This window comes from Pseudophryne corroboree, chromosome 8, assembly GCF_028390025.1.
Source record: "Pseudophryne corroboree isolate aPseCor3 chromosome 8, aPseCor3.hap2, whole genome shotgun sequence".
Lineage (NCBI taxonomy): Eukaryota > Metazoa > Chordata > Amphibia > Anura > Myobatrachidae > Pseudophryne > Pseudophryne corroboree.
In genome coordinates this window covers 58051101-58078509 of record NC_086451.1, presented here as the reverse complement: position 1 = coordinate 58078509, position 27409 = coordinate 58051101, and the positions used below count along the sequence as shown (strand labels likewise).

Here is a 27409-nt window from a genome sequence, read left to right as displayed (position 1 = left end):
TAAAGAGCGAGTCAGTCTTTCTGACTCCAGCTGTCCTGGAAACATAGATTTTTAGGGCCCTGACTACATCCAACAACTTGGAAGCCTCCAAGTCATTTGTAGCCGCAGGCACCACGATAGGTTGGTTCAGATGAAAAGCTGATACCACTTTGGGGAGAAACTGGGGACGAGTCCTCAATTCTGCCCGATCTATATGGAAAATCAGATAAGGGCTTTTACATGACAAAGCCGCCAATTCTGATACACGCCTGGCCGAAGCCAAGGCCAACAACATGACCACTTTCCACGTGAGATATTTCAAATCCACGGTTTTCAGTGGCTCAAACCAATGTGACTTTAGGAAATCCAACACCACGTTGAGATCCCAAGGTGCCACTGGAGGCACAAAAGGGGGCTGAATATGCAGCACTCCCTTAACAAAAGTCTGAACTTCAGGTAGTGAAGCCAGTTCTCTCTGGAAGAAAATCGATAGAGCCGAAATCTGGACCTTAATGGAACCCAATTTAAGGCCCATAGTCACCCCTGACTGTAGGAAGTGCAGGAAACGACCCAGCTGAAATTCCTCCGTTGGGGCTTTCCTGGCCTCACACCACGCAACATATTTTCGCCATATGCGGTGATAATGGTTTGCGGTTACTTCTTTCCTAGCTTTAATCAGCGTAGGAATGACTTCCTCCGGAATGCCCTTTTCCTTCAGGATCCGGTGTTCAACCGCCATGCCGTCAAACGCAGCCGCGGTAAGTCTTGGAACAGACAGGGCCCCTGCTGCAGCAGGTCTTGTCTGAGCGGTAGAGGCCATGGGTCCTCTGACATCATTTCTTGAAGTTCCGGGTACCAAGCTCTTCTTGGCCAATCCGGAACAATGAGTATAGTTCTTACTCCTCTTCTCCTTATTATCCTCAGTACCTTTGGTATGAGAGGAAGAGGAGGGAACACATAAACCGATCGGTACACCCACGGTGTTACTAGAGCGTCCACAGCTATCGCCTGCGGGTCTCTCGACCTGGCGCAATATTTTTCTAGCTTTTTGTTTAGGCGGGACGCCATCATGTCCACCTGTGGCTTTTTCCACCGGTTTACAATCATTTGAAAGACTTCTGGATGAAGTCCCCACTCTCCCGGGTGGAGGTCGTGCCTGCTGAGGAAGTCTGCTTCCCAGTTGTCCACTCCCGGAATGAACACTGCTGACAGTGCTAACACGTGATTTTCCGCCCACCGGAGAATCCTTGTGGCTTCTGCCATTGCCGTCCTGCTTCTCGTGCCGCCCTGTCGATTTACATGGGCGACCGCCGTGATGTTGTCTGACTGGATCAGTACCGGCTGGTTTTGAAGCAGGGGTTTTGCCTGACTTAGGGCATTGTAAATGGCCCTCAGTTCCAGAATATTTATGTGCAGGGAAGTCTCCTGACTTGACCATAGTCCTTGGAAGTTTCTTTCCTGTGTGACTGCTCCCCAGCCTCGAAGGCTGGCATCCATGGTCACCAGGACCCAGTCCTGTATGCCGAATCTGCGGCCCTCTTGAAGATGAGCACTCTGCAGCCACCACAGCAGAGACACCCTTGTCCTCGGAGACAGGGTTATCAGACGATGCATCTGAAGATGTGATCCGGACCACTTGTCCAACAGGTCCCACTGAAAGGTTCTTGCATGAAACCTGCCGAATGGAATCGCTTCATAGGAAGCTACCATTTTTCCCAGGATCCGCGTGCAGTGATGCACCGACACCTGTTTTGGCTTTAGGAGGCCTCTGACTAGAGATGACAGCTCCTTGGCCTTCTCCTCCGGGAGAAACACTTTTCTCTGTTCTGTGTCCAGAACCATCCCTAGGAACAGCAGAATCCAGCCGTGCTGTTGTAGCACTTCCCGAGATAGTGCTACCCCTACCAGCAACTGCTCTCTGGACCTCGCCTTTATCAGGAGATCGTCCAAGTACGGGATAATTAAAACTCCCTTCTTTCGAAGGAGTATCATCATTTCGGCCATTACCTTGGTAAAGACCCTCGGAGCCGTGGATAGACCGAACGGCAACGTCTGGAATTGGTAATGACAATCTTGTACCACAAATCTGAGGTACTCCTGGTGAGGATGGTAAATGGGGACATGTAGGTAAGCATCCTTGATGTCCAGTGATACCATGTAATCCCCCTCGTCCAGGCTTGCAATAACCGCCCCGAGCGATTCCATCTTGAACTTGAATTTTTTTATATATGTGTTCAAGGATTTCAAATTTAAAATGGGTCTCACCGAACCGTCCGGTTTCGGTACCACAAACATTGTGGAATAGTAGCCCCTTCCTTGTTGAAGTAGGGGCACCTTTACTATCACTTGTTGTGAATACAGCTTGTGAATTGCCTGTAACACTGCCTCCCTGCCTGAGGGAGTAGTTGGCAAGGCAGATTTGAGGAAACGGCGGGGGGGAGACGTCTCGAATTCCAGCTTGTACCCCTGAGATACTACTTGAAGGATCCAGGGATCCACCCGTAAGCGAGCCCACTGACTGCTGAAGTTTTTGAGACGGGCCCCCACCGTACCTGGCTCCGCCTGTGAAGCCCCAGCGTCATGCTGTGGACTTAGAGGAAGCGGGGGAGGACTTTTGCTCCTGGGAACTGGCTGTATGCTGCAGCTTCTTTCCCCTACCTCTGCCTCTGGGCAGAAAGGACGCGCCTTTAACCCGCTTGCCCCTATTGGGCCGAAAGGACTGTACCTGATAATACGGTGCTTTCTTTGGTTGTGAGGGAACATGGGGTAAAAATGTAGACTTCCCAGCTGTTGCTGTGGAAACGAGGTCCGAGAGACCATCCCCGAACAACTCCTCACCCTTATAAGGCAGAACTTCCATGTGTCGTTTGGAATCTGCATCTCCTGTCCACTGCCCAGTCCATAACCCTCTCCTGGCAGAAATGGACATTACACTAATTTTGGATGCCAGCCGGCAAATATCCCTCTGTGCATCTCTCATGTATAAAAGTGCGTCTTTTATATGCTCTACGTTTAGCAATATAGTGTCCCTGTCTAGGGTATCTATATTTTCTGACAGTGAATCTGACCACGCAGCAGCAGCACTGCACATCCAGGCTGAAGCAATAGCCGGTCTCAGTATAACACCTGTGTGTGTATATATAGATTTCAGGATAGCCTCCTGCTTTCTATCAGCAGATTCCTTCAGGGCGGCCGTATCCGGAGACGGTAGTGCCACCTTCTTTGACAAGCGTGTGAGCGCTTTATCCACCCTAGGGGATGTTTCCCAACGTGACCTATCTCTCTGGCGAGAAAGGGTACGCCATTAGTAACCTCTTAGAAATTACCAGCTTTTTATCAGGGAAAGCCCACGCTTCTTCACACACTTCATTTAACTCTTCAGATGGAGGAAAAGCTACTGGTAGTTTTTTCTCTCCAAACATTATACCCTTTTTTGTGGTACCGGGGGTAACATCAGAAATGTGCAACACATTTTTCATTGCCTCAATCATGTAACGTGTGGCCCTACTGGAAGTTACATTAGTCTCATCGTCGTCGACACTGGAGTCAGTATCCGTGTCGACATCTGTGTCAGCCATCTGAGGTAGCGGGCGTTTTAGAGCCCCTGATGGCTTTTGAGACGCCTGGGCAGGCACAGGCTGAGAAGCCGGCTGTCCCACAATAGGTATGTCGTCAAACCTTTTATGCAAGGAGTCGACACTGTCGCGTAAGTCCTTCCACAGCACCATCCACTCAGGTGTCGACCCCGCAGGGGGTGACATCACGTTTACAGGCATTTGCTCCGCCTCCACATAAGCCTCCTCATCAAACATGTCGACACAGCTGTACCGACACACCACAAACACACAGGGAATGCTCTGACAGAGGACAGGACCCCACAAAGCCCTTTGGGGAGACAGAGAGAGAGTATGCCAGCACACACCAGAGCGCTATATAACACAGGGATCCCACTATCAATGAGTGTTTTCCCTTATAGCTGCTTTTTTATATATATATATATATATATTATCTATACTGCGCCTAAATTTAGTGCCCCCCCTCTCTTTTTTACCCTTCTGTAGTGTTCAGACTGCAGGGGAGAGCCAGGGAGCTTCCTTCCAGCGGAACTGTGAGAGAAAAATGGCGCCAGTGTGCTGAGGGAGAAGCCCCGCCCCCTTTTCGGCGGACTTTCTCCCGCTTTTTCTGGAATACTGGCAGGGGTAATTTTACATCTATATAGCCTCTAGGACTATATATGATGTATATTTGCCAGCCAAGGTGTCATATTGCCCTCAGGGCGCCCCCCCCAGCGCCCTGCACCCATCAGTGACCGGAGTGTGAGGTGTACATGAGGAGCAATGGCGCACAGCTGCAGTGCTGTGCGCTACCTTGGTGAAGACCGAAGTCTTCTGCCGCCGATTTTCCGGACCTCTTCGTTGCTTCTGGCTCTGTAAGGGGGACGGCGGCGCGGCTCCGGGAACGAACACCAAGGTCGGGTCCTGCGGTCGATCCCTCTGGAGCTAATAGTGTCCAGTAGCCTAAGAAGCCCAAACTACCACCTGTTAGGTAGGTTCGCTTCTTCTCCCCTTAGTCCCTCGCTGCAGTGAGTCTGTTGCCAGCAGATCTCACTGTAAAATAAAAAACCTAAATATACTTTCTTTCTAGGTGCTCAGGAGAGCCCCTAGTGTGCATCCAGCTCAGCCGGGCACAAGAATCTAACTGAAGTCTGGAGGAGGGTCTTAGTGGGAGGAGCCAGTGCACACCAGTAGTCTAAAAGCTTTCTTTTATAGTTGTGCCCAGTCTCCTGCGGAGCCGCTAATCCCCATGGTCCTTACGGAGTCCCCAGCATCCACTTAGGACGTTAGAGAAATATATATATATATATATATATATATATATATATATATATATATATATATATATATATATATATATATATATATATATATATATATATATATATATATATACACACACACACATACATACATACACACATAAAGCACCCGGCACTCCTCTGTAAAGATGTAGAAGCTGCGGTGCCCTCCCAGAGGTATTACCTCATATGCATGTGGAAAGAATAGAGGCGGCACTCACGCAGACTTTTGCAGGTGTAGAAAGGTCAGTTTAATGTACATTAAACTGACCTTTCTACACCTGCAAAAGTCTGCGTGAGTGCCGCCTCTATTCTTTCCACATATATATATATATATATATATATATATATATATAAAATGTACAGTGTATATAGTGTTACATAGCAGATATTATTGTATTATATTAATATAATAATTTATAATATATTACATTATTCCTTATCCCCTGTAGCGCCCAGAGCTCATTACCATTATATATAACACTAACAGCAAGTCATGTGAAAACCACAGGGAGGGGCACTGACAACAACGCTGAGTCAGGTAAAGACCACAGGGCGGGGCACTGACAACAACGCTGAGTCAGGTAAAGACCACAGGAAGGGCACTGACAACCACGCTGAGTCAGGTGTAGACCACAGGGAGTGCCACCGACCACAACTCAGAGTCAGGTAAAGACCACAGGCAAGGGCACTGACAACAACGTTGAGTAAGGTAAAGACCACAGGGAAGGGCACTGACAACAATGCTGAGTCAGGTAAAGACCACAGGGAGGAACACTGACAACAACACAGAGTCAGGTAAAGACCACAGGGAGGGCACTGACAACAACGCTGAGTCAGGTAAAGACCACAGGGAGGAACACTGACAACAACGCAGAGTCAGGTAAAGACCACAGGGAGGAGCACTGACAACAACGCTGAGTCAGGTAAAGACCACAGGGAGGAGCACTGACAACAATGCTGAGTCAGGTAAAGACCACAGGGAGGAACACTGACAACAACGCAGAGTCAGGTAAAGACCACAGGGAGGGCACTGACAACAATGCTGAGTCAGGTAAAGACCACAGGGAGGAACACTGACAACACCGCTGAGTCAGGTAAAGTCCACAGGGAGGGGCAGAGGAGCACAATTCTGGGATGTTGGGTAGGGAACCCACCGGACTAGGGTGGAGAGGACCAAAACATAAAAAGTTTGTATTTTGTTTTCATGAACTGTACCCAAAACTATTAATTCCTAGTTTCCCAGCCTGATGGTTTCTGGTCAGATCCTGTATATCGTGGTATGGCATATCGCCATTCCTCATGTAGACAGTGATGGAATGCTGACATGTAAGAATTTTGACATATTATCCCTGGTGGCTCAGAGGTCACTTACCTGCTACTGACAGCTGCGGCTGTTCCAGTGCGACTTCCGACAAGTCCGGTGAGTATTCCTCCCCTATTCCTAATCCCTACCCCTCACCCTCCCTCTAGTGCCTAACCCTAAAATCACTCTAGTGCCTACCCCACATGCAGCCTAACCCACTCCGCCGACTGCACATTTCCCAGGCAAACATTTTGAGAATGTCAACACGTTACCTGACGACATATTATCAATGTTGACCTAGTGGCTACATCCCCTTTATAATAAGTCTGGTGTAAATGGTAGATCTTGTGATGCATCTTACCAAGCTAAACAGAAAGCCCAGAACAGTACCATAAGCTGGACGGTCAGGTACAGGATGAAGACCCGGTGGTTTTTCTCACCAACGCAATTCTCTATCCAGGGGCAGTGGTGATCGTATCTCCGCACACAGCGCTGGCAGGATTTACAGTGCCTGGCCCTCATTGGCTGCTGTAGAACAATGGAAGGAAGGTCTGTGTCTATTATAGGATGTCTGCAAACTACTCAAACTGCTACTATCAATTTGTGTTTTGTAAAGCAATTTTGGAATCTTCATGCCCGGTGCTAGTGGCTATAGCATGTAAATGAAGGGGACACATTCATCAGCATTCTAGTAGCTGAAAAAGAACTACAGCCTCCTCTGCTATATCATAGAGAATGAATAGAAAAGGTCATTTACACCGGGAGTGCATACACCAAACACACCTACCTTTAAAAGGCAGTATCCGCAGCGCCTCATTCGCACCGGGCTGGGTTTCAGTGACATCATTTCCTGCTCGTCGTCCGCGGGAAAAGACTGATATTTATAGAAGACAATTAGTAACTTTATTTGGATTGCTTATAATAAAGAACAGAAGCTAAATACAAAGTCCTATCACCTTCTCATCACTGTCCATATATACATAGCCTGGGTCCATAAGTGACACCCCGAGATGAAGCGCCACGGAGCACATGACCGCAGCCACGAATGTCAGAGGCTGCAGATAGATCCAGTCATCCTCCTGATGGTAAAGATCTGAATGTTACATGGAGGAGAGAAAAAGATATTTAATGTTTTTTAATGAAATTACCGTAAGGGTTACAACATGAGGGGGGGTATCCTATTAGCCGTGAAAACATGGTTTCACGATAAAAACGGCTTTTTATCGCATTTTTTGGGTAAAAAATTCAACATGATGGAAATTGGGGTACAAGGTATGGGACAGGTATATTGGGATGCTTTATGAGTTGAACAAGTGTTTTTAGGCTTGCAGGTGGGAGTAGTTAAGGTTTTTTGATTTTTTTACTTTTTTAAAAGTACCTGTAAATTACCCAAATATATACTTATGCCCTTTTTATGTACCCCTGATTTAATGAGAGCACTTATTTTGCTAAAAAAATAACAGCTTTCTATCCCTTTTTCATTTTATTTTAAAAAAATGCATACAACCGCCATTTGATACAATTTAAGTACCACAACAGTTTTATTATGGCCACTAACAGACTTCTATAATGTTTTTCTATATTAGTTTGGCTTTTTTGGCAGTACAGGCAGATTTCCCCATTTTCTGCTATACTTCTCTCTGGTTTTGACAGCTGGAATTATCGTGTGAATTCCGTTTTTGTGATTTTGGAATAGGACAGGACCTAAAAAGGGGAGCGTGTATACCCCGATAAGCCATTTTCGCTGCAACGTTTGTGCAATAGGTGCAAAGTTAACCTGCGATAAACTGCTGTGTTTGATGTGTTGTAAAGCAAGTATGATGTGTTTTAACACACTAAAAAGATGAGGAAGAAGAAAAGGAGGAAGACCGCCCATTTCTTAAGCTCCTATGTGCCAACTTGAAAGAGATAAAAATAGCATGAGGAGTTTTATTAAAAAGGGACAAAAATACATCCTCTGCATAAACCCCATTTTTTAAAGTAATACATTTCAAAACAACTTGAACCGTCCTTGTAAAATAGGGAGAGATGGCAACTTGTCTACACAGAGTAAACACCCCCACAGTACGCACAATTCATACTGATGGCGAATGGACAGATGTTGACTACACGAGGCTAATGAAGATGGCAAATGCGTTTTGCATCCAAAATCACGACGTATATGCGTTCAATAAACGCCAACAATTGCACATAGATCTGCGTCAGAAGCAAATGCCTCAGGTTTATATCAGGGTAGACCAGACTCATACCAAATTTTGCCTTTATAGTGAAATGTGTCTTTGCTATTACGTTTGAATTAAATGAAAACAAACATGTCTCTACATCTGTTCACAAATACACCCTGTGCCCTGTACGCTGTTAGGCCGCCCTAGTGCCCTATTAAGCCGCCCTTTCCTCCAACATCCCACCTTTCCAGTCACAAGTGTCAGATTCATACAAATCTGTATATACATGCAGACTGTATTATGGGCATTATGCAAAACCAATTTGCAGATATGATATGCTCGGGTTTATGAGGGAATCAATGATCTACTATCAAAATCTCTGATATGCGGGGGGAGGGTGTGGTTCATCAAATCGACAGTATCTAGGTCGACCACTATAGGTCGACAGTCACTATGTCGACATGGATGGAAGGTCGACAGGGTTTCTAGGTCGACATGTGCTAGGTCGACAGGTCTAAAGGTCGACATGAGGGGTTTTTTTTTTGTCGTTTTCTTCGTAGAGTGACCGGGATCCCAAATTAGAGCACCGCCTTCGCTCGCCATGCTTCGGACATGGTGCCTTCGCTCCGCTACCGCTTGGCACACTTTACCGTTCCAATCGTAGTCCACGTGGATCGTTAAGTATGAAAAAATTCAAAAAAAGAATTTTTTTTTGAAAAACTCATGTTGACCTTTAGACCTGTCGACCAAGCACATGTCGACCTAGAAACCCTGTCGACCTTCCATCCATGTCGACCTAGTGACTGTCGACCTATAGTGGTCAACCTAAACATTGTCGACCTAGATACTGTCGATCTTCAGACCGGATCCCGCGGGGGGATGCCCAGCACAGGGCTAGTCAGTCCCACCTGCCAGCCCCCCACCCATGTTTTTGGTCACAGTGGGTTCTTGTGACATCGAGTAGCCGCCACCACCCACCCCAGCATCGGTCCGGGCACGCCTGCATTGTCCAGACCACACCACCCAAATGCCGCCGGCACGCCCCCTCCCACCCTTGCCTGTTAACCAGTGACCGCTGCGCGTGCGCACAAGACATAGGGCTTCAGCCTGCGATCGCTGCCGTTGCAGCAACCAGGTCTGAATTAGGCCCTTATGTGTGAACCATCTTTTTCGGTGGATCCTGTTTTCTCAACATATTAGCATGCATCTAATAGGATCCGGCTTTTGCTCACATGAATCTCCAGGCCAGGCAGCCTTAAGTTGGGTACACACCTGAATGACCCAATGTAACGATATATCGTGCATCATTATACACACTACACAATCCGTCGTACGCCGATGCAATGTGTCGCTACATACTTCATGGAAGAACACGTCGTCTGTGCAATCGTCTCATTGGACGTGCACAATATCCAATAGGACAATGCGAAGACCGACAGGTGAAAATGATGCACCTGGTGCACACACTGTACAATGGTCGTGCAGATTGGTCGAAGAGTACCAACATGGCACAATATATCGTATACTGTGGTGTACACAGATCCGGGGGCGTGACTGTACTTATATTGCTCTTTTACTGTAAGCTGCTGAGAAAACCAGAGTAGACACCTGACCATGGTGCTTCCCAGCGGCGTTACGTAACGATACATCGCTGTGTACCCTGCACAATCCGCTGTACAGCAACGCAACGTATCATCACATGCAATATTTAACACCGCATCGGCCGTGGAATCGGCTCATTGGACGTCCCGCACATCCAATGGGACCATGCAACCTTCCAACTCATCAAACAATGGGCAGATGTGCCAGATGTGAGGGTACACACTATACAATGGTCGCTGCAATCCATAGTGGATTGCAGTATTGTCTGATATATGGTATGGTGTATACCCAGTTTAAGATTAAGGGGTAGGCATGACCAGCAGCCAGGACATGTGGGGGCTATTACCTGTACTATATATAGGCTTACCATACTGTCCCTTTAAACCGCTGACTTCAAGCCCCAGAACCTGCGTAATCTATGAAGGTCCCGGTTTAAAGGGACAGCATGGTAAGCCTATATGGGAACAAGCACGCCCAGCAACCGGACTGATGCTGCGTGAACCAGGAGCACGGGTGTCAGTGTAACACATCAGCCCGGGACGGGGCCCAGGAGAACGGTAGATGCTAGAATCAAGTGGGCTAAGCCAGGAGAACAGCCACTTGCCGGTGTCATGCAGGAACAGCACCGCTGTCACCCCCCAGCTCAGCACCGAGTGCACCGCCCTGATCAGCAGGCCGGCACCGAACACACTGCGGGACATGGTGGCCGGAGACCCCGGCTTCTGCCGGTCCCTCTCCTCCGGAGGCCGGAAACAGACAGCGGGACGCTGGCAGCACCCGGCCTGTTGCTCTGCCCGGACATTGCTCGGAGGAACTGAGCTTCAACACCCCCCGCCCACAGGGCAACACCCCCAGGCGGCATGGAAACGCCCCCATAAAGGAACAACGGGGCGTGGTCTTTGGCAGAGCCGCCCTCAACCTGTACATGTGCTGGATGGTGGCATCTAGTTACCCTTCGTAGAGAGGACCTTTCCCATAAGCCCCTGGGTCCATGTTACCAGCTAATACCTTATTGCTGTACACGTCTTATATTACTCCTCTCACCTATTGCAGGATTCTGTGTAAGTACAGCAATGTGGCTTATGTGTCTCCCCTGCAAGCTGTCCCCATGTTGTTAGTGATCAGATCCATTACTATCTCTCCTGCTGCTGCTATTATAGAATAGGAAGGTCTGCCTGTGGTTATTACTGTTCACATGCCAAGGTCATGCAGTCAGCATGTGGTGCAGAGATAAGCGACTGCTATGCTGGATCTTGTAGTTCAACAGCAGCTGCAGAGGCACATCTTTCCTACCTCTGCAAGAGACTGGCAACACAATGGGGGTAATTCTGAGTTGATCGCAGCAGCAAGAAAGTTAGCAATTGGGCAAAACCATGTGCACTGCAGGGGAGGCAGATAATAAGATTTTAAACCTACCGGTAAATCTATTTCTCCTAGTCCGTAGAGGATGCTGGGGACTCTGTAAGGACCATGGGGTATAGACGGGCTCCGCAGGAGATAGGGCACCTAAAAAGAACTTTGACTATGGGTGTGCACTGACTCCTCCCTCTATGCCCCTCCTCGAGACCTCAGTTAGAGAACTGTGCCCAGAGGAGATGGACACTACAAGGCAGGATTTAGAAATCCAAGGGCAAGATTCATACCAGCCCACACCAAGCATACCACGTAACCTGGATCATGCAAAACCAGTTAACCGTATGAACAACAACAGTAACGGTCCAAGACCGATTTCAACTGTAACATAACCCTTATGTAAGCAACAACTATATACAAGTCTTGCAGAGTTTCCGCACTGGGACGGGCGTCCAGCATCCTCTACGGACTAGGAGAAATAGATTTACCGGTAGGTTTAAAATCTTATTTTCTCTTACGTCCTAGAGGATGCTGGGGACTCCGTGAGGACCATTTTATACCAAAGCATCCAATCGGGCGGGAGAGTGCGTATGACTCTGCAGCACCGACTGAGCAAACGCTAGGTCCTCATCAGCCAGGGTATCAAACTTGTAGAATTTAGCAAAAGTGTTTGACCCCGACCAAGTCGCTGCTCGGCAAAGCTGTAATGCCGAGACGCCTCGGGCAGCTGCCCAAGAAGAGCCCACCTTCCTAGTGGAATGGGCCTTAACCAAATTTGGTACTGGCAATCCAGCCGTAGAGTGAGCCTGCTGAATCGTATTACAGATCCAGCGAGCAATAGTCTGCTTCGAAGCAGGTGTGCCAATCTTATTGGCCGCATACAGGACAAACAGAGCCTCTGTTTTCCTAATTCTAGCCGTCCTGGCTACATAAATCTTTAAGGCCCTGACTACGTCCAGGGATCTGGAATCCTCCAGGTCACTTGTAGCCACAGGTACCACAATAGGTTGATTCACATGGAATGAAGAAACCACCTTAGGCAAAAATTGCGGACGTGTCCTCAATTCAGCTCGATACACATGAAAAATCAAGTAGGGGCTTTTGTGTGACAAAGCCGCCAATTCTGATACTCGCCTTGCTGATGCCAAGGCCAACAACATGACCACCTTCCAAGTAAGAAATTTCAACTCAACCTTGTTAAGCGGTACAAACCAGTGTGATTTTAGGAACTGCAACACCATGTTGAGGTCCCACGGTGCCACTGGAGGCACAAAAGGAGGCTGGATGTGTAGCACTCCCTTTACAAACGTCTGGACTTCTGGAAGAGAAGCCAATTCCTTCTGAAAGAAAATCGAGAGGGCCGAAATCTGAACCTTAACAGAGTCTAATTTCAGGCCCATATCCACTCCTGTCTGTAGGAAGTGGAGAAAACGACCCAGATGAAAATCTTCCGTAGGTGCATTCTTGGTCTCACACCAAGACACATGCTTTCGCCAGATACGGTGATAATGCTTAACCGTCACCTCCTTCCTAGCCTTTATTAAAGTAGGGATGACCTCTTCCGGAATCCCCTTTTTTGCTAGGATTCGGTGTTCAACCGCCATGCCGTCAAACGTAACCGCGGTAAGTCCTGAAATACACAGGGCCCCTGTTGCAACAGGTCTTCCCTCAGAGGAAGAGGCCAGGGATCTCCTGTGAGCATCTCTTGTAGATCTGAGTACCAGGCCCTTCGAGGCCAGTCTGGGACAACGAGTATCGTCTGTACTCTTCTTTGTCTTATGATCCTCAACACTTTTGTGATGAGAGGAAGAGGAGGAAACACGTAGACCGATTTGAACACCCACGGTGTTATCAGAGCGTCTACTGCCACTGCCTGAGGGTCCCGAGACCTGGCACAATACCTCCGAAGCTTTTTGTTGAGGCGTGACGCCATTATGTCTATTTGAGGAGTTCCCCAAAGACGTGTTATGTCTGTAAAGATTTCTTGATGAAGTCCCCACTCTCCCGGATGGAGATCGTGTCTGCTGAGGAAGTCTGCTTCCCAGTTGTCCACTCCCGGAATGAAGACAGCCGACAGAGCGCTTACATGATTTTCCGCCCAGCGAAGAGTCCTGGTGGCTTCCGCCATCGCGACTCTACTTCTTGTCCCGCCTTGGCGGTTCACATGAGCCACTGCTGTGACATTGTCTGATTGAATCAGAACCAGTAGGTTTCGAAGAAGATTCTCCGCTTGTCGAAGGCCGTTGCAAATGGCCCTGAGTTCCAACACATTGATTTGTAGACAGGACTCCTGGTCTGACCAAAGTCCCTGAAATTTTTTTCCCTGTGTGACCGCTCCCCATCCTCGGAGGCTCGCGTCCGTGGTAACCAGGATCCAGTCCTGAATTCCGAACCGGCGACCCTCCAGCAGGTGAGCACTTTGCAACCACCACAGGAGAGACACTCTGGCCCCTGGGGACAGAGTTATTTTCCAATGTAAGTGCAGATGGGACCCGGACCACTTGTCCAGAAGGTCCCATTGAAAAGTCCTTGCATGGAACCTTCCGAAGGGAATGACCTCGTAGGCCGCCACCATTTTTCCCAGAACTCGAGTGCATTGGTGAACTGACACCCTTTTCGGTTTTAGCAGGTCTCTGACCATGTTCTGGATGTCCTGGGCTTTCTCTATTGGGAGGAAGACCTTCATTTGTTCCGTATCCAGTATCATACCTAGGAACGGTAGTCGAGTTGTCGGAATCAACTGTGACTTCTGTAGATTTAAAATCCAACCGTGTTGCTGGAGCACTCTCAGAGAGAGCGCCACACTGCTCAGCAATTTCTCCCTTGATCTCGCTTTTATCAGGAGATCGTCCAAGCATGGGATAATTGTGACTCCCTACTTGCGCAGGACCACCATCATTTCCGCCATTATCTTGGTGAAAATCCTCGGGGCCGTGGAAAGTCCAAACGGCAACGTCTGAAATTGGTAATGACAATCCTGTACAACGAATCTCAGGTATTCCTGATGGGGGGCATATATATGGGGACATGAAGGTACGCATCCTTTATGTCCAGAGACACCATAAACTCCCCCTCCTCCATGTTGGCTATTATCGCTCTGAGTGATTCCATTTTGAATTTGAATCTTTTTATGTACAGGTTTAGGGATTTCAGATTCAAAATAGGTCTGACCGAACCGTCCGGTTTCGGGACCACAATTAGGGTTGAGTAGTAACCTCTTCCCTGCTGGTGCAGGGGAACCTTGATTATTACTTGCTGTATACACAGCGTTTGAATTGCAGCTAACACTACATCCCTTTCCGATGTGGAAGCTGGTAGGGCCGATTTGAAAAATCGGCGCGGGGGCACCTACTCGAATTCCAGTTTATACCCCTGGGAAACTATTTCCAACACCCAGGGATTCAGGTCTGATCTGACCCAGGTCTGTCTGAAAAGTCGAAGACATGCCCCCACCGGTGCGGACTCCTTCAGGGGAGCCCCAGCGTCATGCTGTGGGTTTTGGAGCAGCCGGGGAAGACTTTTGGTCCTGGGCACCTGCCGAAGCAGGTGCTCTTTTGCCTCTGCCCTTACCTCTGGCGAGGAAAGAGGATCCCCGACCTCTTCTGGACTTGTGCGACCGAAAGGACTGCATCTGATAGGGTGTTACTTTCTTTTGCTGTTGGGGAATATAAGGTAAAAAATTTGATTTACCTGCTGTAGCTGTGGAAACCAGGTCCGTCAGCCCATCCCCAAACAATATCTCACCCTTATAGGGTAGTACTTCCATATGTTTTTTGGAATCCGCATCACCCGTCCATTGGTGAGTCCATAAGGATCTTCTCGCCGAGACAGACATGGCATTGGCCCTAGAAGCTAGCAGTCCAATGTCCCTTTGAGCATCCCTCATAAATAAGACTGCGTCTTTAATATGGGCTAGAGTTAAGAATATAGTATCCTTATCCATATTATCAAATTGATCTGTCAGCTCACCTGTCCAAGCTGCAATTGCGCTACATACCCATGCCGACGCAATTGTCGGTCTTAGCACAGCACCCGTATGAGAATAAATACACTTTAAGGTAGTTTCTTGCCTGCGATCTGCAGGGTCCTTAAGGGCCGCTGTGTCAGTAGACGGTAGCGCCACTTTCTTGGACAAGCGCGTTAGGGCCTTGTCCACAGTGGGGGGTGATTCCCAAATCTCCCTGTCCTGCTTAGGGAAGGGGTATGCCATATAAATTCTTTTGTGGATCTGCGGTCTCTTTTCCGGAGTCTCCCAAGCTTTTCCAAAGAAATCATTTAATTCATGAGATGTGGGAAAATTAATAATCTGTTTCTATTCCTTAAACGTGTACCCTTGTGTCGGGGACCGAGGGTTCATCCTCAATATGCAACACAACCCTTATTGCCACAATCATACACTGAATGGTTTTAGTCACCCTAGGGTGCAATTTTACTTCGTCATAGTCGACACTGGAATCAGAATCCGTGTCGGTAGTAGTGTCTTGTGTTAAGGGACGCTTTTGAGACCCCGACGGGCCCTGTGAGTCGGTCCAATCCGAGGATTGACCCCCTGATGTCCCCCCTAATTCAGCCTTATCAAGCCTTTTATGTAAAGATGCCACACTTGCATTCAACATATGCCACATGTCCATCCATTCCGGAGTCGGCACAACCGACGGGGACACACCACTCATTTGCTCCACCTCCTCCTTGGAGAAGCCTTCCGCTTCAGACATGTCGACACCACGTACCGACACCCCCCACACACAGGGATTAACCTACAAGGGGACAAAACCCCAACCAGGCCCTTAGGAGAGACAGAGAGAGAGTATGCCAGCACACACCAGCGCTTAATAACACTGTGGAAAAATATGACCAGATAGCGCTTTTTTATATAATAATATTCCAATTACCACTCACTGCGTCGCCAATGTGCCCCCCTCCTCTTTTTTCCAGCCTGTGAAGTTCAGCAGGGGAGAGACCAGGGAGCCAGCGTTTAGCATGCTGCTTCTGTGGAGAAAATGGCGCTGGTTAGTGCTGAGGATCAAGCCCCGCCCACCCGACGGCGGGCTTCGGTTCCAGCGCTTTTTTTTATTAAAATGGCGGGGGATTCTTGGATTTACTGCCTCCGCAGCCTAATCCATTTTAACATGCCCAGAAGTGAGGAATATTGCTGCCCAGGGCACCCCCCCCCAGCACCCTGCACCCTTCAGTGCTGCTCTGTGTGTGTATAGTGGGAGCAATGCGCGCCTTACCTCATGAAGATCTGATGTCTTCTGCCGCCTGATGTCTTCTGCCTTCTCATACTCACCCGGCTTCTATCTTCGGCATCTGTGAGGAGGACGGCGGCGCGGCTCCGGGATGAACCCCAGGTGAGACCTGTGTTCCGACACCCTCTGGAGCTAATGGTGTCCAGTAGCCTAGAAACAGAGCCCAACCGTAAAGCCAGCCCTGCTTCTCTCTCCTCAGTCCCACGATGCAGGGAGCCTGTTGCCAACAGGACTCCCTGAAAATAAAAAACCTAACAAAATTCTTTTAAAACAGAAAACTCTGGAGAGCTCTCTGCAGTGCACCCATTCTCCTCTGGGCACAGAATCTAACTGAGGTCTGGAGGAGGGGCATAGAGGGAGGAGCCAGTGCACACCCATAGTCAAAGTTCTTTTTAGGTGCCCTATCTCCTGCGGAGCCCGTCTATACCCCATGGTCCTTACGGAGTCCCCAGCATCCTCTAGGACGTAAGAGAAATAACATTTGCAGAGAGAGTTAGATTTGGGTGGGTTATTTTGTTTCTGTGCAGGGTAAATACTGGCTGCTTTATTTTTACACTGCAATTTAGATTGCAGATTGAACACACCACACCCAAATCTAACTCTCTCTGCCCATGTTATATCTTCTCCCCTGCAGTGCACATGGTTTTGCCCAACTGCTAAAAATTTCCTGCTGCGATCAACTTGGAATTACTCCCAATGTACAGTAGCTATTGGTATTTTACTAACATTATATATTACGGTGCCTTGCTAAAGTATTCACCCCCTTGGCTTTTTACCTGTTTTGTTACATTACAACCTGTAATTTAATTATTATTTTTATCTGAATTTTATGTGATGGATCTGCACAAAATAGCCTAAGTTGGTGAAGTGAAATGAGAAAAATTTATATAAAAAATTATTTTTAGAAAGAAAAAATGTAAAATTGACATGTGCATATTTATTCACCCCCTTTGCTATGAAGCCCATCAAAAGTTCTGGTGCAACCAATTACTTTCAGAAGTCACATAATTAGTGAAATGAAGTCCACCTGTGTGTAATCTAATAGGCCCTACACACTGGGCGATATTACTGAAAGATATGAACAATCTCGTTCATTAATGAACGAACTACCGTTCATATCTTTCAGTGTGGAGGCATGAACGAGGCGCGGCCCCGCGCTCGTTCATCGTTGGTGCCCCATCGCTTGTGCATGCAGCCCAATATGGACGATCTCGTCCATATTTGCATGCACTACTATGGAGCCGGGTGACGGGGGGAGTGAAGAAACTTTACTCCCCCCGCCCGGTCGCCCGTCTGCCGTATCGGTGGTCGGTCAGCTCGGCGGCGGGTCGCGCAGTGTGTAGGACCCATAAGTGTCACATGATCTGTCAGTATAAACACACCATTTCTGAAAGGCCCCAGAGGCTGCAACACCACTAAGCAAGAGGCATCACACCATGAAGACCAAGGAGCTCTCCAAACAAGTCAGGGACAAATTTGTTAAGAAGTACAAGTCAGGGTTGGGTTATAAAAAAATATGCAAATCTTTGATGATCCCCCAGAGCATCTTCAAATGGAAAGAACGTGGTACAGGTACCACAACAAACCTGCCAAGAGAGGGCCGGCCACCAAAACTCACAGACCGGGCAAGGAGGGCATTAATCAGAGAGGCAGCACAGAGACCAAAGGTAACCCTGAAGGAGCTGCAGAGTTCCACAGCAGAGACTGATGTATCTGCACATGTGACCACAATAAGCCGTACACTCCATAGAGCTGGGCTTTATGGAAGAGTGGCCTGAAAAAGGCCATTACTTGGTGTTAAAAATAAGAAGGCACGTTTTGAGTTTGCCAAAAGGCATGTGGACGACTCCTCAAATGTATGGAGGAAGGTGCTCTGGTCAGATGAGACTAAAATTTATCTTTTCGGCCACCAAGGAAAACGCTATGTCTGGCGCAAACCCAACACATCCCATCACCCCAAGAACACCATCCCTACAGTGAAACGTGGTGGCAGCATCATGCTGTGGGGATGTTTTTCAGCAGGGAAACCTTTTTGAGTCGAGAGAAAGATGAATGGTGCTAAATACAAGGATATTCCTGAGCAAACAAAAACAGAAAGAAAACAGCACTTGCACTAATGAATTATGCAGACATTGCTATAAACAACATGGTATAGCAATGTCTGCATAATTCATTAGTGCAAGCGCTGTTTTCTTTCTGTTTTTGTGTGTATCTAATGCGTGGAGAGTGACTATCTCCATAAAACAGCTGCTAGGAAAACCAACTCTAAGTAGCCCCTGTTTGGATATATCTTGGTATATCTTTTCTCTGCATATTCCTGTGCAAAACCTGTTTCAGTCTGCCAGTGATTTGAGACTGGGACGGAGCTTCACCCTCCAGCAGGACAATGACCTGAAGCATACTGCTAAAGCAACACTCGAGTGGTTTAAGGGGAAACATTTACATGTGTTGGAATGGCCTAGTCAAAGCCCAGATCTCAATCCAACTGAGAATCTGTGGTCAGACTTGAAGATTGCTGTTCACAAGTGGAAACCATCCAACATGAAGAAGCTGGAGCAGTTTTGCATTGAGGAATGGGCAAAAATCCCAGTGGAAAGCTCATAGAGACTTATCCATATCAATTTGCAGCTGTAATTGCCGCATAAAGTGGCTCTACAAAGTACTGACTTTAGGGGGATGAATAGTTATGCACGACGCTGAAGTTTTCTATTATTTTGTCCTATTTGTTGTTTGCTTCACAATAAAAATAAAAAAAACCTTCAAAGTTGTAGGTATGTTTTGTGAATGAAATGATGCAAACCTTCAAACAATCCATTTTACATTTTAATTCCAGGTTGTGAGGCAACAAAACATGAAAAAAGCAAAGGGGGAGTGAATACTTTAGCAAGGCACTGTACGTCACATCTACTTTTGTATTATACCCTTATTGCCAAAAGTGGGGTTTGTTGGGTTGACCCTATTTAGGTCGACACTCATTAGGCCGATCACTATTGGTCGACACCTGAAAAAAGGTCGACATGAGGGTTTTTTTGTGTCGTTTTCTTCGTAAAGTGACTGGGGACCCCAATTAGTGCCCCGTGTTCGCTCACCATGCTTCAGGCAGGTTACTATTCTCAATTGTAGTCCACGTGGATCGGAAAGTATGAAAAAGTTCAAAAAATGAAAAAATTGTGAAAAACTCATGTCACCCTTTTCATGTGTTGACCTTTGCCATGTTGACCTAATGCTCATGTCGCCAATTTTCAGGTGTTGACCTAATGCATGTCGACCTATTAAGTGTCGACCTAAGTGAGTAGTGAGGTCGATCTAAGGACCGTATGCTGCACAAAGTGTACCTGTCAAGCTACAATCATCTTGCAATATTTTAGATTGTTTTAGATTTTCAATATCAGTTTGTATAGGGCCCAATCACAGCACAAAAGTCTTTTTGTGTATTTTATTTTATTTTTTTAAATGAGTGCTGGCGCTTTGCAGAGAGGCATCCGGCCCTGTCCCCATCAGTGCTTGGTTGCATCTCCCCACCAAACTTCTCCCGGGGGAGAACTACACAGTCGGCAAGTATGCGTAAGCCTGGATAAACCACTGTTGTTTTGTTGCACCCTGGATCTATTACTTTTCTCATTGCTTTCTAGACTTAATTTTAATTGCAGCATAACCATCATCATGTTCTATGACCAGCAGTTGTAAATGGGTGTTACATATGATTTACTGGCGTTCGGAATGCCGGCAATATCCCGATGATGAGAATCTTGACAAGGGGGTAGGTAAGTATTCTTACCCTCCCCCAATAGCCCCCTAACCCTCCCTTCTTACAGTCTAGCCCGTAAGGGCCCTACACAGTGGGCGATATTAGTGAAAGATATGAACGATCTCGTTCATTAATGAATGAGATACCGTTCATATCTTTCAGTGTGGAGGTACCAGCGATGAATGATGAGCGGCCCCGCGCTCGTTCATCGCTGGTGCTTCGTCGGCTGTGCATGCAGGCCAATATGGACAATCTCGTCCATATTTGCCTGCACTGCTATGGAGCCGGGTGACGGGGGGAGTGAAGAAACTTCACTCCCCCTGTCACTGCCCCCCCCCCTTCCTCCCCGCCGCCGGGTCACCCATCGGCCGCATCCGCCGTCGGGCAGCTTGGCGGCGGATCGCGTTGTGTGTAGGGACCATAACACTCCCTGGTGGTGCCTATACCTATCCCCTCCCCGCAGCCTAAATCTAACCCACCCCTGCAGCCTAACCCCACACTGCCCGAACCCCCCCCCCCCCCCGAAGCCTAAACCTTACAACTAGGGTTGCCAGATCATCCCTTTATTCCTGGAGACCTGTTAGTTACACAGGTTTTGTGGCTGATTAAAACCAGGTGGAATCAATAGACCCCTGACATCCTCTTCCGTTTTCTTATTCTCGAATGTTTGTTGTATTTGCTTACTGACTAGTATACGTTTATATATGTTTCTGTGTTTATATACGTCTATGTACGCATGTTAATTTTCTGTAGGCGGAATGCCTAGCCGCCATGTATCTGTGTATTTGTTCCCCTCCCCCCCCCCCCCAGTTCCCTTTTCTTGTTTCTGTGCCCCCCCCCCATTTTTTCTATATTTTGTGTTGTATAAACTCTCAATAAAAATCTAATAAAAAAAAAAAAAACAGGTGGAATGCAGGCTTGAATTTAATCAGCCACAGAACCTGTATTATTCATAGGTCTCCAGGATTAAAGGGATGAGGTGGCTACCCTACTTACACAACCCCCACCCCCTCTGTGGGCTAACCGTACCAAGCGGGCGCATACCTACGATCGGGGATGCCGGTTGTCGGGATTACTGCATCCGCATTTCGTTTGTTGTTGGAGTTCCGGTGCCAACATTGTGATCGCGTGTCGGGATTCTAGCGTTGGGACTCCTGCAATTAAAAGTTTGGTATTTCATCAGGGAAAATGGTTATAAATTTGAGCAACGCTCTTGAACTGTGCATCTTACAGCACCTGAGTTCTAAGAGAACCTGAACGATGTGTTCGGTAATAAATTAGCTGTGTGATCGCATTATTGAGCAGCCTGCTGTAACTACTGTACGTGTCATGTGTCTTCCTAGAGTACAGAGGGTTTCTTATTATCTTTTTCTTTTACAGAATCAGCAGGCTCTAAGAATGCTCTTAAGTTGACTTATTGCCTAAGGCAGGAGGGGGGGACTTCGAGTCACATCTGCTCAAGGTTCCAGCTGCATAGAAGATGTGGCTTCCTGGCCGCGTACTGCTCTCAGGGGTATCTCTGGCGGTTGGCGCTGCATTGGGGGCTGGTCTTACTAGTTGGAGATTGCAGAGGCCGCCTGTTTCTGATTTCCTCTACCCCCCAATTGTTCAGGCAGCATCTGAAGTAGCTCTGCCCCCTGCATCTGGGATCACACAATTTGGCTTACCAGGATTGAGCCAGCTCAAGACTCGTCAATCCTATCTGCTTAGCTATGACCCCAGACTTCGGGGCCCAGCATGGGTTCTAGAACAGCTTAACGGTGAGCGCCTGCAGGGCAGTGCTGACCGCCGGAGTTGTGATTTCAGAGAAGATGACACTGTGCACCCTTATCACCGGTCTACCAATGCTGACTACCGACGCAGTGGGTTTGACCGAGGGCATCTGGCAGCTGCGGCCAACCACAAGTGGAACCAGAAGGCAATGGACGAGACATTCATACTGAGTAATGTGTACCCGCAGGTCAGTGGCGCTGTCTCCAACCATCACATTATTTATCGATTGGATATATTTCTGACTAGTGGGGATGAAAGCAGAACAGACCGATTTATTAAAACTGATATAAAGTTCACATTACAGGATTCAGTTTATACCTCTGCAAGAAATAGCAAAGTACTACAAATATAAATTATATGGAGAAGATGTATCAAGGTGGAGAAGTTTCCCATAGCAACCGATCAGCTTCTAGCAAGCATTTATCAAGAACATTCTATATAATGATAGCTAGAAGCTGATTGGGCAACTTGTCCACTTTATTTGTACGAAGACTTGATACATGTTACAGGCCCTACACACTGGCAGATCTCACTGCACGATATGAACGTTCTCGTTCATTAATGAATGAGAACTCATTCATATCGTGCAGTGTGTAGGCACCAACGATTAACGATGCGCTCGTTAATCATTGGTGCCCCGTAGCTTACGCATGCAGGCCAATATGGACGAGATTATCCATACTAGCATGCATTGCTATGGAGCTGGGTGACGGGGGGAGTAAAGAAACTTCACTTCCCCCGTCACCTCCCCCCAGCCGCCGGGTCGCCTCTCTGCCGTATCAGCGTTCGGGCAGCTCGGCGGCGGGTCGCCCAGTGTGTAGGGCCCTTTAGTTTCTAACTATAAGCCAATTGGGAATGCTAATAACTCTATATCAAAGTGGGCAGAACAACTGATATCGGAGCAGTGATTATGCAGCAGTATATTGCAGTCTGTGGGAAAAGGAATGCATTACATTCTGGTTAACATAATGCACTCAAGGTTTCTGCTACTCAGACAGTACTGTGCGTTAGGGCTGACCATTGATCATCGATGATTCGGAATCATTGATGGTCTATGGCCGATGACGAATACTTTTGCTGTTGTCGCATTTTCCCTGTAGTACATCTCGCCCATAGAGACAGAGGCATCTGAGGCATGTCAGCAGAGGTCACCGTGTGGAGATTGGGGGAGGATGTTCAAGGGAATAGCTAGATTCCTGTGAGAGGGTCCATATTCCATCAAATGTTAGGGGGCACTTTTGCTTCTGATACACAAAGCGTTCGTGAGAACCTGTTACGTTAACCAGGGACACGCAGGATGACAAAGGAGGAGAATCAGGTGTCATCCATGTGCAAGCAATACAAACATGGGCTAAGGTTAATAGATAACTCGCATATACTCTAAATGTGAGGACACATTGAGAGAATCCGCCAGGCCGGGTAGATGTACTTTTACCTCAGTTGTTCCTAACAGGGCACTAGCTCCAGGTAGCCTTTACAAGTAGCCTTGCCATAATATCCCTTAGGGACACCTATGATTTACAAGTGAAGTGCAGGCTTGAGTTTAGCCAGACAAAGTGCAGATAGGCAGGAGAGGTATATAATGGGTAGCATTACTGCCTCACAGCACTGAGGTCATGGGTTTGATTCCCAACATGGCCCTAACTGTGTGGAGTTTGTATATTCTCTCTGTACTAGCGTGGGTTTCCTCCGGGTATTTCAGTTTCCTCCCACAATCCAAAAATATACTGGTAGGTTAATTGGCTCCCAACAAAATGAAGCCTAGTGTGAATGTGTGTGCGTGTGGTAGGGAATACAGGGCGCGATTCAGACCTGATTGCTGTCGTGCGAATTCGACGCCAAACAGCGACAAAATGGTGCGAACATTTTGATTGCTAGGTGTAAGCAAGGTGATTGACAGGAAGCGGACGTTTGGCGGTGGTAACTGGCCATTTTCTGGGAGTGTCGGGAAAAACGCAGGTGTTTCCAAGCATTTTCAGGGCGGGTATTTGACGTCTGCTCCGGCCCCGATCAGTCTGTTTGTATCGCACTGTAGAAGTAAGTCCTGGGCTGCACACAGACTGCACCGTATGGAAAAATCATTAGATGGTGAGTGAGTTGCAAATGGATTTGCAGCTGTCCGTTGCCTGGCGAAGTTTTTGCACAGCGTACACATGCATCCGCACACTTGCGCGGTGCAGGTTTTCACGCTCCCTGGGCGGCGACTATCTGATCGCAGACCTCTGCAAAGTTGCAGCCCAGCGATCAGGTCTGAATTAGGCCCATCGATTGTAAGCTCCACTGGGGCAGGGACTGATGTTGATGGCCAAAAATCCTCTGTAAAGCGCTGCGGAATATGTGTGCACTATATAAATAACTGGTAATAAATAAATAAGAGGCCTAAGATAGATCTCCCTGCAGCCTTCAGGTTCTATCACTCAAGGAAATCCCTGTGATAGTGACAGGATTTCCTGCTGCTGATGGGGTAAACCAAGCTTCCGTATATAGCTGTATACAGTGTTAATTTAAACTGCCTGGTTCCTGACAATATCACTGGAACCTTAAGTCGGCATCAGCAGTTGGGCCTCTAGTATGGAACTGTGGTGTGCAGCCCTCAAGTGCTGACTCCATATATGCAGATATATGGGCAGTGGGTAGAAACAGGTTATAGCCACAGGTTATTTACATTTGCTTGTGATATTTACACGTTACTAAAGCATATAAAGACACGTTGCGCTGACGGCTAACTTGTCGTTTCCTTCTTACAGAATCCAAATCTCAATCAAAATGCCTGGAACAACCTGGAGCAATATTGCCGAGGGTTAACCAAGTCTAACCGGAATGTGTATGTGTGCACTGGCCCTCTATTCTTGCCCAAGTAAGTCATATGGCAACAGCCGCACGGATCACTCGGGGGGAGTAAAGGGGGAGGGGGGATATATCAGAAATATATCCATCCAATGGAAAACGTTGTAACACTGTCTCTCCTTACAGGATGGAAGCAGATGGCAAGATGTATGTAAAATACCAAGTGATCGGTGTAAATAATATTGCGGTACCTACACACTTTTTCAAGGTGGTCGTCCTGGAGAAGTACAATGGAGAGATAGAACTGCGCCCCTACATAATGCCAAACTGCCCCGTAGATGACAAAATCTCCTTGGACCGCTTCCTGGTGCCGATCGAGAGCATAGAGCGCGCTGCTGGTCTGCTCTTTGTCCCTAATATTCTCAAGCGTACAAATAATCTAAAGGCCATCACCGCTGGAGGAAGATGACAATAAAGATCCTCACCCACATGGACTGCCGGCTGCTTTCCCATGCGCTATAGAGTATTCTGGACAGAAACAGTGGGGTACATTTACTAAGATGGGAGTTCTATTTAAGATGGGATGTTGCCTATAGCAACCAATTAGATTCTACTTATTATCTAGCACCTTCTAGAAGATAATACCTGGAATCTGATTGGTTGCTATGGGAAACAGCCCATCTTAAATAGAACTCCCATCTTAGTAAATTTACCGAATTGTGTTTCTAAATTAATTTAGAAGTCCAGTAGAATGTAATAAAATGAATCAGTTGAGGCTGGTTGTGTCATCAGTACTCAGGCTATAGTAAGATATCTGACAACACACAGGAGTATGTGGCACTTTCTTGAAAATGTAATAAATATCTGAAGATTATTTGGGCCACAAATCCACAGTATTCGATAACTTAAAAGGACTTGTGTGTCACCAGAACAGTGGTGTAACCCTTTATCACTTACCTGTCCATGCTCCACCCAGCATTTTTCTTACACCGACCGGGCCAAACAGGGAAAGGGGGACCCCTGCACATGGGCCGTGAAGGTACAGTTGCCATGAAGACTCAGATTATGGCCAAACAATTGCTTCAGAATTCTGTTGGGAATTCATCTGCATCCCTGCAGCACAACTCTAATTTGCCAAGATTTTGCAAGCCAATGAATCCACTGGGTACGGTCAGGAGCTAGCCAAGCAATGTACCGAAAGCAGTATTACTGTACACCATTAGTACTATGGCTGACTATAACTATATGTATAAATATCACTGGATCCTAATGTACTGATAAAACCTGTTCTTACAAAAACGGCTCAGCCCTCATAAGTGACTGGGCAGATGTATTAACCTGGAGAAGGCATAAGGAAGTAATAAACCAGTTATATGTGCAAGGTGATAAACGCACCAGCCAATCAGCTCCTAACTTTTAATTTACATATTGGAGCGGATTGGCTGGTGCGTTTATCACCTTGCACTTATCACTGGTTTATCACTTCCTTATGCCTTCTGCAGGTTAATACATCTGCCCCAGTGCGGTAAGAGGGCCCTGCTAGTAAGCTTACATAAACTTACAGCTAGCCCATGCTGAGTTCCGGAGATTTATCTGAAATAGGCATCGCCTTGGCATATGCGGAATTCAGAATCTGTGGTAAGATGGCCATGTTGCAGAAGTGGGAAGGTGACAGGACCAGTCTTGGCCACAAAAACTGTCACCTTCTACTTAGTCACGCTTCGCTTACGTCTGAACTTCTGTGGCTGTGCAACTCCAACTGGAGCCCCTGGGTCGACTGTTGCTTGGTCTCTGGGTCAGAACTTCAGAATTCATCACCACTGAGGATCTTCCAGACAGAGTTTGAGCTACTGCCTGGCCAGCATGTTGTGGCACCAAGTCAACCAAGCCTCCTTCTGCTCTTGACTCAGCTGATGAGGCACCCCAGCATGCAGAAACTTTGGCCAAGCTTTTGCTGGAGCATCAAGCAGATGGATTCCGATGAGATGCCTATCTCTTGTAACTGGGCCACAGTTACCCTGGAATACATAGTAACATAGTTTCAGAGGTTGAAAAAAGACAATTTGTCCATCCAGGTCAACCTATTTGTGGTCTCCTACGCTGTATTATTTTTATGACTAATTTTGTCTGTTTCTAATGTCTGCCGTTGTGTTTATTCCTCTGTATATCCTTATCCATTAGGTACTTATCTAGCCCATTCTTAAAGGTGTTGACCGAGTCCGCCATTACTACTCTCTCAGGCAGGGATTCCAAACACGTATTGTCCTTACTGTGAAGAAACCTTTACGTCTGTGTGCGAAATCTCCTCTCCTCCAACCTAAGCAGGTGACCACGTGTCCTCTGCATTGATCTTACCAAAAACAGATCCCTTGCAAGCTCTGTGTATTGTCCCCATATATATTTGTAGATGTTGATCATGTCCCCTTTTAGTCTCCTCTTTTCCAGTGTAAACATGCAAGCCTTTCCTCGTCCACCTCAACTATAGCCCGCACGGCCGCAACGTTTTCCTCGGTGATGGCAGACACAGGTTGTCTGCAGTGCTCCTTGTCTTCTATGGACCTTTTCCAGCACCTATATTCTGTAAACCACTCA

At 47.3% G+C, this 27409-nt stretch overlaps 2 protein-coding genes across 3 annotated transcripts in view; one reads left to right on the top strand and one right to left on the bottom strand.

Moving 5' to 3' along the window:
* The window catches only part of ZDHHC12 (zinc finger DHHC-type palmitoyltransferase 12), a 39941-nt gene extending 29218 nt beyond the window's left edge, over positions 1–10723 (bottom strand). The window contains exons 1-4 of one of the 2 annotated variants that reach the window (XM_063936445.1): positions 10512–10723; positions 7097–7233; positions 6928–7014; positions 6502–6665 (exon numbers count right to left, since the gene is read on the bottom strand). In XM_063936445.1, coding sequence (XP_063792515.1) covers positions 6502–6665; positions 6928–7014; positions 7097–7233; positions 10512–10608 — 485 coding nt within the window. In that variant the 5' untranslated portion in view covers positions 10609–10723. Of the gene's footprint in view, positions 1–6501; positions 6669–6927; positions 7015–7096; positions 7234–10511 lie in introns of both variants that reach the window. The other variant, XM_063936444.1, reaches the window with a different exon arrangement.
* A 30-nt stretch (positions 10724–10753) lies between these two features.
* On the top strand, positions 10754–26116 carry ENDOG (endonuclease G). The gene is made up of 4 exons (XM_063936443.1): positions 10754–10968; positions 21638–22217; positions 24778–24887; positions 25004–26116. The coding sequence occupies exons 2-4, from the start codon at positions 21738–21740 to the stop codon at positions 25284–25286; spliced, it is 873 nt and encodes a 290-aa protein (XP_063792513.1). The 5' UTR covers positions 10754–10968; positions 21638–21737; the 3' UTR covers positions 25287–26116.
* Positions 26117–27409: the final 1293 nt, after the last annotated feature.